The sequence below is a fragment of the Etheostoma spectabile genome, chromosome 15 (assembly GCF_008692095.1).
Source record: "Etheostoma spectabile isolate EspeVRDwgs_2016 chromosome 15, UIUC_Espe_1.0, whole genome shotgun sequence".
In the NCBI taxonomy this organism is placed as follows: domain Eukaryota; kingdom Metazoa; phylum Chordata; class Actinopteri; order Perciformes; family Percidae; genus Etheostoma; species Etheostoma spectabile.
In genome coordinates this window covers 3,170,544-3,183,974 of record NC_045747.1, presented here as the reverse complement: position 1 = coordinate 3,183,974, position 13,431 = coordinate 3,170,544, and the positions used below count along the sequence as shown (strand labels likewise).

Below are 13,431 nucleotides of genomic sequence, written 5' to 3'. Positions count from 1 at the left end.
TCGGCGGTCTGGCCCCTAATCTAATGCATTCGGAGGGGGCCCCAGATGATCAAAGGCACAAGAAAGACAATGGTTTTAATGTTATTTTGACTTTTCACATTTTTCTGTGAAACGTTTTTTTTTTTTATTCCCCAGCTTTGACCTTAACGCCATCATGCATTCATAAGCAGGCTATGTGACACATATTCACGCAGATATAAGAGAGAAATATGGAATTTATTTGAGTGTTTCCTCAGTCAGGCTGTTGATCATATCTTGATCGTAACCTTCCAAGTCGTTGTAAATAACATCTGTGTGGTGTTCCTGACAGGCCTGCACCGCCTGTAGGACGGTTTCAAGGCGCCGGTCCAAAGCATAGATGTGCGGTTCAGAGAGGAGGGGGGCCACGCCTGCCAGAGGATCCTGGACCAAGGACTCCCGCATGACATCACTCAGACGGAAGCCAGGGAGGGACAGGAGACGCAAGCGTAGGAGGGTGGAGAGACGGATCCTATGAAGTGAGCGAGTGAAGAGCCAAATCAATTGAAATGCTGACACCCAAATAATCCAGAGTTTTGCAATAGCATTTAGGTTTCCTCACCCCTCTCTAGGTCCTTCAGTTGCATACATGTCGATACTACATGTCGATACGATTACTAAATTAAATGTTTACTACATCTTGCAACTTTATCCACTCTTGAATGACATGGTCTTGGCTACTTTCTCACAATTTATTTCACCCATCCTCAGAGATGCTAACTCTTTGAGCTAGAGTCCACTCATTTAGCATTCAGCGCTTCTTTTGTTTGGGCCTTTTTAATTTTTTTTTTTAATGGAGCCCTGTCACACGTATTTCATAACTTTGTGGTAATGTCTGAAGTTCTACCATGGACTCTGTAACTTGGTCACCTTGTTTCAAGCCATTCTAGCGTGGTATAGAAAGCCTGCAGGAAGGCTTGATTTGTGCCAGTTCTCATTAATATTCAACGATCTAAGCTGCTGGACTCTGATTGGCTAACAGCTAACCAATGAGAGCCTAGCTATCAGCATCCTTTACCCAGCGCAACTGGGCTAGCTCATAAATAGTAGTGGCTAGAGCTGACAGAGGAGGTAGCAGTTCATTTTCACATTCACAACATAACACTAACACATATGGACCTAACATATTTTTAAAAATACAAGTACAAGGATTTTGTGTAGCAGGGCACCTTTAAGATTATTTTGTTGGCATTTTGGGCCTTTATTTTTGAAAGGACAGCTAAGACATGAAAGGGGAGACAGAGGGGGGTTATGACATGCAGCACAGGGCCGCAGATCGAAGCCAAACCCGTGGCCACTGCGTCCAGGCGCCGAGTTTGGGCCTTGTTATATGAAGTTTTTAAAGTCAAAGCTTCTGATGAAGACACAGCAGCTGCCGGTGTCGTCCTCTCGCGCGTGTGACCGCTCGAAGCAGATACGTCACGTATTATACTTTATGTAGGTGGTGCGTTATACGTTACTCATTGAAGGCTTATAACATTCAACTCACCAACGATTCCTAAAAATAATGATTGTTCACGAGTCCCGCATCTCGAGTCTGAGTCGAGTCTGAAGTCTTTTGAGGACGAGTTTCAAGTCAAGTCTGAAGTCACTGTGTGTGTGACTTAAATGAGACCCGAGTCTGAGTCTCAAACTTGAGTCCCCATCTCTGCCCATCCTTTCTTTTCAAGACATTTTTGTCTTTTGTTTTACCTGCAACACTGTTTCAAAGGAGTGAGAATAGAGGGCTCATCCCGAGAGTGACGCCCAAACCTGGAAAACATTATCAACAATATTTCAGCCGTAAGAAAGTATAAATAAAATCGTAGTTTTTGGGCAGTTAACAAGTCCCACATAAATTGTTTTAAAATACGTGTTGTTACTTCTACTATAACAACACCGTTATCAGCTGCTGATGTTCATGGTACTCACGCCCGTCCGTTATCCAGATGCAGCAGAAAAGTCTCATTGCCGAAGTTGTCAAAGGTCTCATAGTGATGTCTGTCCATGTTGCCTTTGAATGAAAAAACATTCATGTTGATTTAGACTATGTGAGAGACATATTTGTAGAAATGTCAAAAAGACATATAAAAACATAATGACACTATGGCAACACATACAGTAGAGGTCAGTGACCCCCATTACACTGCCTATAAGTCCCCCTTAAGTTGCAAACTGACTGACTACCGGGTGGAGTTTAACATATAGAGACTGACTCATGATGAAGTCCAGCACAGCCATGTCTATGACACCCAGCAGTCTGTTGCCGTGGTTGTAAGGAGGCGTCTGTTTCACTGTGTCACAGTAGGCCGGGTCCTTCTCCCACCTGGAAACAACAGTGACGTTAGGTAGAAGAAAATGGATACCAATCGGCCACAACATTCATTTATAATAAATCATTTTAGTTTGAATGTAAGGGTTATTTTTTGTTCCTTTTGTTGTGTTAAAAAGAATTTCTTGCCTTTTTTATCCCCTCATCTACTCAGCCATGGTGGCTAATACGGCCCATGCTAACTAAAATTCCTCTTACTGGAATTTATTCAACCTTTCTGAGATTTTCTGATTGCCTTCTGTCACTTTCTTGTTGAGTTTACAAGTTATTTGGGTGAAGATACTGAATCTATATTCAGGGGTCAGTGTCTTTTGGTGGAACTGACAATTCAAATAAGCTCAGGTTGGTTACGGAGCCACAGCCTGATATACATGGTAAATGGACTGCATTTATAGTGCCCCTTTCTACCTAACCATACAAAGCCTTTACAATTTGCCTCTCATTCACCCATATATGCACACATTCATACATACAAGCGCTGGGATTCAGTGTCTTGTTCAAGGACACTTTAACATGTGGACAGGTCAGGGGGAGCCGGGGATCAATCCACAAACCTTGTGATTAAAGTACGACTCGCTCTACCTCCTGAGCCACAGCCGCCCAAAAAAATAAGACAGAATGCCAGAATGGTGACCAAAAATGACACAGGTAACATTATCACTAGTTGCTAAATCAGTTAGATCAAATCCTGCATATCAGTCTGAGCGCCTCGGAGAGCTCCTGCAACCCGACCCAGGGGTCCCACGATCAGAACCTTGGACAGCGATTATGATACTCTGTGCATAATGTTCTTACAGTAAACAGGAGGACTCTACTACTGTGGCCCGATCTATTGGTTTTCTCCAGCTTTAATAAAAATCTATTTTAACTTAATTCACTTTTGCTTTGTTGTGATCCAGAGGCCTCTGAATTCTGTTTCATTCCACAGGGGAGCGTAAGAAAGTACTGACAGTACTCTGATTGCTTGTAGTAATTACACTAATGATGAGTGATAGTATTGCCATCTTAATTGATTAAACTAACTAGTGTGTCATATTTAATGCTATGTTGCATTTCTTCATATTGACCACCAGGGGGCAGTGAAGACTCATGATTATACATACACTCGTCTTTATTTTAAAGTGCTCATTATGTGTTTTTAGCTTTTCCCTTTCCTTTAATGTGTTATATATATACATTTTTGTGCAAAAAGCTCAAAGTCCACCCCAAATGGACTTATCATCTTCTAGAGAAAACACTGTTCACAAACTGCTCCTTTGTGACACACATTATAATGCTAGTCTAGCTGCTAGCGTGGCACGCCCTGCTTCTGACTGGCTAGTAGTCCCTACCTAGCTACTGCACACGTGCAACTCCCAAGAAAGATAGAACAGAAGTGAGATGTCTCACTCTGTAGCTAAAGCAGAGAGCTCAACACACAGGGTGAAAAGAGGAGCTGCAGCAATGTGCAGTACAACAAAAAATATTTTCAAAAAATATCTAAGAGTTTACCCACTTTGCTAGCTTGGAGCGGCTGTAGGAGCGTCTCCATGGTGACCTCCAGGATCTGCGGCGAGCTATGGAGAGGTCAGGCAGCATGGCGGCCAGGGAAACCTCCAGCGCATGTGGCTGACCGCACACTGGGTGCTCTGACGAACAGTAGTACTCACACTGGCCATAAAAGCACACGTTCCCCACTGGAGTGTGGAGAGTTGGGATCAAGTCACAAAGTAAGTATCAAGTCTTTGTTTCCAAGTACCAAGTCAAATTCAAAGTCAAGACAGTCAAGACTTAAGACCAAATTGTGTGTGTGTGTGTGTGTGTGTGTGTGTGTGTGTGTGTGTGTGTGTGTGTGTGTGTGTGTGTGTGTGTGTGTGTGTGTGTGTGTAAGAGATGGTGTTAACATAACAGTTGCTTACAAATGCATCAGTTTCATTCCCCAATAGGGTTGTGCTTTTTTGTGTTACCTTGTGGCCCTATGATGCAAAAGACCAAATATGAATACTGTTAATGTTTGTAGATTCAGGAAATAAAGGGAAATGAATTGATTGGAACAGCTTTCAAATAATATACTTTCATCTTTGGGCTTGGGGGAAGGTATTTTCAAGTCAAAAGACTTAAGTCCACATGTCATTGTCATGTTTCATTGGTGATAAAGTCTAAGGTGAGTTGCATATCTTTATTGATTTTATCAAGTCGAGGCTCAATTCAGCAAATTTGTCGAGTCCACACTGGTGTCCTAGTAAAGCTTGGTGTTACTAAGCAGTGCAGGTGGGTGTAGGCGTGGATACATACTGTCCTAAATGCATGGCCACACATACCAGGGGAAGTGAAGAAGGTCCTAGACAGCCTTTTCTCAGTGGTAATCTCCCGGATCTCCGAGGTGACATTAATGAGTCGACCAACCACCGGAGGGATCCTGTTAAAGCCCAACAATCTGACAAAAAAAGAAAGATACAGACAAAGGAGTAAGGACAGAGAGAAAAATAAAGGACTGAGCTGGAAAATGGAATGAGAAAGAAGTAGAAGAGCAAAACACTAAAATTCTTTTTAATTTACACTTTACTCGCATCCCCAGTGCCTTGGTGGATACAGAATGCTCTGTGTACCCAGCAGGACCCCTGCTTCCTGCTGACAGAGTGTAAAGGCTCTGTACCTGTCAAGGTGAAAGGCAGCAATCTCTGCATTGTGTCTTTCAAAGTCTGAGAAGTAGAAGAGGTTTGCATCCGTCTCGGCGTCTCTGGATTGTCTGTGCAACAAAATCACAAATAGACAGGAATGCATGAGGCTTTATGTTGGTCTCATGTGTGTTGCGTTGTTTCATGAAAAATGTGACCTCTAGTTGTGATTTAACTGAACCGGAGCAACACAAACACTGCCACATTTAGTCCAGTTTTCAGTATCAGGACAGTGGAGTCTTACCTCATGGGTTTCAGCAGAGCTTTTCCGTAGTTTGGGAACGACATGAGCAGTTTGAGCTGGGTGCCTCCTGTCTTCTGAACTGAAAGATATGCATGACATATTCAACTATTTTTTAAAGATACAGTACATGTAAGGGTTATTTGAGTACTGCACTGTGTATATATTTAATGCAGTGCAGTAAACCTGTTTCTCTACATGGACATGGTGGCCTATCATATAGTTAAACCACAAACTGTTACTAGACCCTCCATTTGGGTTAGGATGTGCAAGGTTACATTACTGCAATATGCTGGATAAAATTCTTTATGTAATTGATTTAATCAGTTCCATGGATGCATTTTTAGTAGTTGTATGCTCCCATAATGCATTTTCTTCATGTAAAAACATCTGGGTTGTCTTCTTGAATGTCTCTTTGGTAAATGTTTGGTAGCAGTTACACCCCAGCAAATCATAAACAATGAACTTAGTGTATCATTAGCTAGCTTCAAATAGTCAACTCGTTTCCTTTTTGCAACACTGAGATCTGTAAATTAGACACCAAACTACATTTGGAGTCTCTTATCCAAAAATAAGGCTTACGCCAACTCATCCTCAACTCACACAACTGGGCAGACATTCAGAAGATGAGACTGCGTTGGTTGGTGCATGCTTATGCTTCTAGGAGCAAGTCCAGTAAATAATTCAAAAGATATAAATCCTGAGATGTAAATCGAATCATCTCATATTTATTCATAGTACCTGTTTATAACTTTGATTAAAGGAATCTGAACTTAAATGTTTAATGATATATTCACTGTGGCGCGTGTTAAACATGAAAGAAAAGTCAGCCTGTAGCTGAGATTAGTGCCTAATCTGCACCGTCTCAATGCATTATTCATTGTGCGGCGTGCTGCAGACGGGACGTCTGAGATGATTAAACACAAAATGTGTATGTGTTAATGCAAGGGTAATCATTTGCCTGTGTGTGTGTGTGTATGTGGGGGATGCAGGCACTCGGGTCAGTGTGTGTGTGTGCGTGTGCGTGTGGGTATGGAGTAAACGTAAAGTTGTGGGAGGATTATTTTTTTGAGCCTACAGCAAAAAAAAAAAAAAAATGTGCAGATTCAAGATTATCTATATTTTCTAAGATGCTTTTTTCTTAACCTTGACTTGGTTTTATGAGTGTGAGGATGTTTCACCACACCAACAGCACAAACAGCCTCTTAAACCCGGGTGAATCCGCACACAGTAAATGTAATACAGATATTCACAATGCACACACACAATAAATGTTTGGCACAGAACACATGCCACCTCTTATTTTGCTTTCCCACGTTATTCAAACTTTCACTTTGGGATTGAAAGAATATGTGGGTCATAAAACAATGGGCTGAATCCCCCTGTTTTTTTATTCGGAGTAAATGTGCTTTGTGATATGTGTAACTTTGTGTGAATGTGTGTATGCGTTTCTAAAAATGTAATCCTCACTGTTTGAAATATGAACTTTGGCACAGTTTACTGTATTCACAGAGTGAAGATTTTAGTCTTTACTGTGTTGCCACTGGCTCAGGAGCATGTTTGCATAAAGGGGTTAGAGTTCAAATGAGATAGCAGCCTGGTTGTGACTGTGTAATTGCATCAAGAGGTATCTGAAAGACCTTACTTAAATCAAACCTTAGCACTTGTAAATCAAAGTTTAGTAAATACAGTTAAGTAAATAAAGACGAGTATATATTGTAGGACAATTCAGGGTGAAGATAAGGTCAGTTTCTAAATGACATTTGAGGGTATTGAGCAATGTTGAGCTCTGAAGTGTACCGTTTGAAGTGCCGTGTTTTATCTCGGCTGCATTGGACCCACCGAGGCAACAAAATGTGTAAAACCAAGCTAAACATGGGGATATTGGCACTGAAAATGAAAAAAACAGGGGTTATAGTCTAATACAATCTAATTTAACTAGTATGCATATTAAATCTAGTAAGACACCCCTTATAAAAACTGGCTCCACAGTCTGCTTTGTTTCAAATCCTTCTCAATCACATCATAAATATGGTGGCAAATACAGATCCAGATCTTCAATGTGTTAATGACTAAATGAAGTGCTTTCACACAAGTACAGGTGCGGGTTTTGGCAGAACATGGATACTATTTCAAGAATCATTGTCTGTAGCATTTTGTGTGCCAGTGGCAAGCAATTCTCTCTGACTGACTCTTCAGGAAGCATTTTTTGGGAGCAAAAAGATTAAAGAGAGAGAAATGATATCTAATATATAGAACTGGTAATCCTTCACCTTCTTCACAGTGTGTGCACCCTCATCTAACATCACCCTTTTGTTTCTGTTAGACTTCCCTGGCCCTGTCTTTGCTTCTCTCTGTACACTGTCAGCCCCGTCGCCCTCATTTGCTCACCAGCACCGAGGACACGTTGCGTTGCCAAATAGTGAGTCAGCTGGGCCAGATTGGGATCCTTCCTGTTGTACAGTTCCCAGCGAGTGATGCCCAGGTGGAACCGTAGCCAGGGAGGGTGGGTCTCCACATCGCTCGTCAAAGTGATTTTGTCGTAGTCTTCCTCTTCTTCCTCTTCACTGGCACTCTGCCTTTGGGGGAGGAAGTGGAGGTGATAAATAGGCACAGCTGGCCCGTTAAGGTTACAGTCAAGCTGAAAGTCACAGGGTTTGTTTCAGGATGACTAGGACTAGTTTCAGGATGACTGATAGGTGTTGTGAAGTGAAGAATGTTCTATGAAAAGCAACACTTTAGCAACTAAAGCAACACATTACAGCTTTGCAATTTTTAATGAAACTGTGGGACAACAGTAATACAGTATGTTGTTCCATATTGTCCTGCTTGCTTTTTTGAGGCTATTTTTAGGCTATTTTATATCAATGCATAAGCTAAATGCTAACATTAGCAAACAAACATGCTAACAATGACAATTCCTTCTTGTTTACCTGACATGAAAACTGGTGTGTTATAAAATCTATATCTTTTCTTTAAAAAAAACTATTGAGTAGTGTGAAGTCACTCAAATTATTCAAACTGCAAAGATGAGAAATTTTGTAATTTCTGTATTGGTGTTTGATGCTAGCGTTTTTACTCTCTGTGTGTCAATGTAACAGTGTGTGTGTTACCTCAGTGAAGACTGTTCATAGTGTTTTGAGACGTGTGTTAAGAGTTAAAGAAACACAGAATACATAGCTTTGCAATTATAATGAAACTGTGGAACAACAGTAATATGGTATGTTGTTCCATATAGTCGATACATCCATGCTTGCTTTCTGAGTCTATTTATAGGCACATCAATATGTAAGCTAAATGTTAACATTAGCAAACAAACATGCTAACAATGACAATGCTAAAATGCTGACCACCCTTTTAGTTCAGCATGTTTGAATACTAACTTTTTTTAAGTAGCACATACAACGAAGTACTGTCTACTATCTTATTTAGTGTGTTTGCAAGCTATGGGAAGGCCATTAGTTTTGCAGTTATACAACAAAATGTTGGACTTAAATGTTCGGAATTGCTAATCATTCAGGGGTTCACCAAAGTTGAATGTTTGGCCAAATGTCATGACAGCAGGGGCGGCTGTGGCTCTCCTTGGGCAAGACACTGAACCCCGAGTTGCCCCCGATGCTGCGCATCGGAGTGTGAATGTGTGTGAGTGTTTATCTGATGAGCAGGTGGCACCTTGTACGGCAGCCTTGGCCACAGTGTATGAATGTGTGTGAATGGTGAATGTCTCCTGTATGATGTAAAAGCGCTTTGAGTAGTCGTTAAGACTAGAAAAGCACTATATATAAATACAGCACATTTACATTTACAATCCAGTGGTGGACCGAATGACAAACTGACATCCATCCACAGAGCCATGCCACTAAGATGGCTAAAAAGAGGCTTATGATCTCATCTGTAAAGCAAGCCAAAACCTTAAATACTCACATTTTGATAACATTTTAGTGTGGAAGACTTAGAACTCAACCCAATTCCCCAGCCTTGCAAAGAACTACTAATTCAAAAATCAATGTTATTGCATAATCTAAAGGACGTTCACTGTAATACAGAAGAACAGTGGACATGCTTTTTTCCAAGCCTGTTGTTGTTTGATATATTATTCATTTCTTGTTGTGTTTCACCTACCACTGACTGTCATCATCGTTGGCATCTTCGCTCTCCTCTTCCTCACTTCCTCTATCACTTGAATCATTTGTCTTCACCCTCAGCAGCCAATCATTGTCCTGCAGCTCCGGACGTGGCAGGTTGTACAGCGGATGCTTGAACAACGCCTCCAGCTTAGAATGGCCTTTGACCTTTTGAATCTCTTTTCCAACTCCAATCAGTTTCTTTTCCCTCTCAGTGGCATCACTGATTGAGTCTTTCGCTTTGCGGTGTAAGGTGTTGACATTGAGTTTGTGTTGCTCCTCATTGTGGGAGGTCGATGGCAGGTTATGTGAAGAGGAGACAGCTGAAGAGGAGTGTGAGATGGACTGGCGCTGCTGAGTATCTGTTCGTGGAATGGAGTAAGAGGAGGAGGTGGGAGGGACACAGACTGTCTGGAGGATAGAGAGACAAAAAAATGCCAGGAGGAGGTGGAGAGCAAGAGACAGACACGCCAGAACCAGATAGATGGAGCGAGTGGATCGACCCAGGTTCTGTCGTACCATGCTGGAGGAAAGAGAGGTAGTAACAGAGAGAGAGAGAGAGAGAGAGAGAGAGAGAGAGAGAGAGAGAGAGAGACATTTAAAATCCAGACAATCCTTGGAGCCCTGCCAATCCTTCAAACACTATCATGATGAAACATTTTCTGATCATTGCATTCCACTCATACACACTTAGAAAAGTAGACGCAATAAAAAAAACAACTGATGAATAAGAAGTATTACTTTGAAGTAACTGAATTGCTCACAAAGGTTTCTGTATTAACTTGTATCGACTACCACTTGGCGCTTGATGATACAACTCGCACAGTACTGGCCATACAGTATTAAATGGATAAGAGGACTACAGCCAGGTTTCAGGTATTTGGTCATTAACCAAAGTATTGGATGGTTGAAAGTGACCTGATAATGATGCTTTGAAAAGTTGTGGAATCACCAAACTTCTAACATTTCTCTCAGCGGGAGCCATTAACCCTCTGAGGGCAAAAGACGCACCGGCGAGTCCAAATGATGCTTGACAACACTCCTACACAAAAGATATTTCAAAATTTAATTGTAGACATTTATTTACTATTTTATTCACATAGACTTACCAAGACTTTTGAAAACTCTCTCAAACACCAAAACAATGAAAACAAAGTGTGGGTATGTTTTCATTAGAGATTTGAGAAATATTTCTGAGTCAGGGCCAACTAATATTATATTCAAGACAATATCTATAATATCCTTAGACCTCAGAGGGTTAATGTCCAAGCAATTTAATGACAAGCAATCAAATAGTTGTGGCGACATTTCAATCCACCAGAAATGTCAGGTCAGAAGATCATCGAAGTCTGTAGACTATATCCAACGTATCTGCAACGCATCTACACTTTTAAAGACATTCAGTAGCCGTTAAACACCTGATTTGGCCCCTTAAGTTTACTGTAAACATAATGGAGACCTCATGGGACGTTTATAACTCTAGTAAACTAGACGCTCACATGGAACAATATACAACTTTAATGAATCTCTAAAAGAAAGCAGTTTCCCTTTATCATCTTGACTTTAATCATTCAGTACATGCAACTCTCCACACTCTGTACCTAAGGCAACGTTAGATCAACAATGTGTTTGATAGGAGCAGTTTTTCATAGAGACAGAGAGACACACACACACACACACACACACACACACACACACACACACACACACACACACACACACAACCAAACACTTAGAAGAGTAAACACTCCACTGATTACAGTTTTTTTTCCGATTGCTAAACAACATTGGGCACAACTGAAGTCACACGTGCAAAACTCTAACTACAGTCTGCACTATCAACAGTCACCTGAGCTAAACAGTTCACATCTCCTGCAAAACTCATTCCAAGCAACACGACTCTTGACACACGTCTCAAAAACAGGCTCAGTGCCGCCAAAGACTATGACCAACCCTCACTGAGATAAGAGCAAAGATACCAATATGTCCAGGTAAGATGTCTGAGGTTACATGCACAGCTATACACTATATCTTTACTGTAGTAATTTCATTTCATACAGTGCAATATTTAATACATTAACCTTTCCATTACTGTGCAATATTTATTTATTTAATATTAGTACTTAATCATTTCATTTCATCACTGTGCAATATTATCTATTAATTGTTAACACTTATCTATGTTTACACAATGTGTATTCAAGCTTATTTATATATGTATACAGTTTTATTTGCTCTCTGGACTCAGGACTGTGCGCCAGCACCCCCCGCCCCTCTCTTTTTTCTCTGCACTACCTACACTTTATATCTTTAACTTTATATTTTTGATTTTTGATATTTTATACTGTTATCTTATATTCTTATATTTTTTGTGTCAACGCTGTAAAGGGATTGCTTTAATCTCGTTGCACAAGTACTGTGTACTTGTGTATAATGACAATAAAGGCATTCTATTCTATTCTAGTAAAACTGCATTCTTACGGTTTTTCAGAAAGTAATGTAGGTGAAAGCAATGGAAACACCACATTCATTAGTATTTAGAGATGATGCAGACATCCAATGTGAGGAAGAAAACTTGAGAGAGGCAGCATTAGTCACACTACTCTTTGTTACTTTTATGTACCTTTAGTTTTTTTTTTTCAGTAATTCTATAAATTACTGGAGACAACATACTATAAAGCAAACTGATGATTTTCATTCCTTCTTGTTTACCTGACGTAAAAAAATGGCATATTACATAAAATCTATATCTTTTCTATAAAGAAACTATTGAGTAGCGTGAAGTCACTCAAAGTGTTCAAACTGTAAAGATGAGAAAGTTTGTAATTTCTGAATTGGTGTTTGATGCTATAGTGTTTTTACTCTCAGTGTGTTCTGAGTGAGTGTGTGTTATCAGTGAGGATTGTTCATGGTGACAGACAGACAGGTAAATGGACAGAGGGACAGGCCCTCATACATACATTCACACCCTACTTACTTACTTCCTAATCATTTACATCAAATACTCAAAAAAAGAAGAGCTCACTAAGAAAATCAATACATTATTGAACAACTCACTGCTCCCAAATTCCCTGTGTGGACCATCAGGCTGGAGGAATTACTTACATCTCTTTCCCTTGAAGACCTCTCTGTATTCCTCTCCTCTTCCTCTGTTAATGAGGTAGACATTCAGAGTTTGTGACATTTCTACCCCTTTTTTTGTCCTGTTCATTCCAGGGAAGATTGGTTGTGGTTTATCATGCGGTCACTGCAATCCAAACAGACGTATGAGGACTGGCATGTTGCGGTTGGAGTGACCTGTGTCTACGTGACCCAAAGTTAAGAGAAAGGGAATCACAATGTAGTGCCAAATGATCTTTTAGTCTGCCTGGATCAATGCAGGCTGGCTGATTATGGCAGTGCCACACAGCAGTCATGTACAGAGGGCCAACATAATATAACTGACTCTTTCTTTTTGAAATATCACCTTAAACTTCCTATCTCTAAAGCAATACGTTTACATTTTGGAAACCATTGTCATTTGTTTTCTCGCCTAGAATCAGATGAGATTTAGTACCACTCTCCTGACTGTACAATACATAAGAAGCAGTTAACTGGTTAGCTTAGCTTAGCATAAAGACTGGAAACTGTTAGCCAGGCTCTGTCCAAAGGTAACTCAAATCCAATATTCATCTCTTTAACACAGCCTCTCTTTTTGTCTTACTTTGAACCTGTCCCCTCTTCTTTTCTCCCTCGCTCCTTTTATCATAAATCATTCATTATATATCCTGCTATGACTTTAACTCCTCTCTGACTTTTAGTATTTTCTGTCCTCTGAGGGTTGAGAAATTGTTCTTTTGCACACTGCTAATTAGCCGACTCAATGTTTTCTGTTAATTAGCTAACTCAGCTCTGAGAGAGGATGCATTATGCAGCAGGTCCCAGTAGAGCAGGCTGATATTGTTTTCAAACCTTGAGCAATATGCTGTGGCATTATATGCGGCCTCTGAGAGTGTTTCATTACATGTGAACAACTGTTAAATGTCACAAATGAGATTAAAATATAAACACACAAACACAAACACAACCCCCCCCTCCCCC

General features: G+C 40.5%; 1 protein-coding gene across 1 annotated transcript; it reads right to left on the bottom strand.

Annotated features, from left to right (window-relative positions):
• Positions 1–213: 213 nt before the first annotated feature.
• Positions 214–12,591, bottom strand: LOC116702733 (extracellular serine/threonine protein kinase FAM20C). Its single transcript, XM_032537097.1, has 11 exons — positions 12,457–12,591; positions 9,350–9,874; positions 7,619–7,806; positions 5,231–5,309; positions 4,965–5,057; positions 4,630–4,745; positions 3,825–4,005; positions 2,214–2,323; positions 1,930–2,011; positions 1,711–1,770; positions 214–490 (listed from the first exon to the last, which is right to left on the bottom strand). The coding sequence occupies exons 2-11, from the start codon at positions 9,871–9,873 to the stop codon at positions 217–219; spliced, it is 1,707 nt and encodes a 568-aa protein (XP_032392988.1). The 5' UTR covers position 9,874; positions 12,457–12,591; the 3' UTR covers positions 214–216.
• Positions 12,592–13,431: the final 840 nt, after the last annotated feature.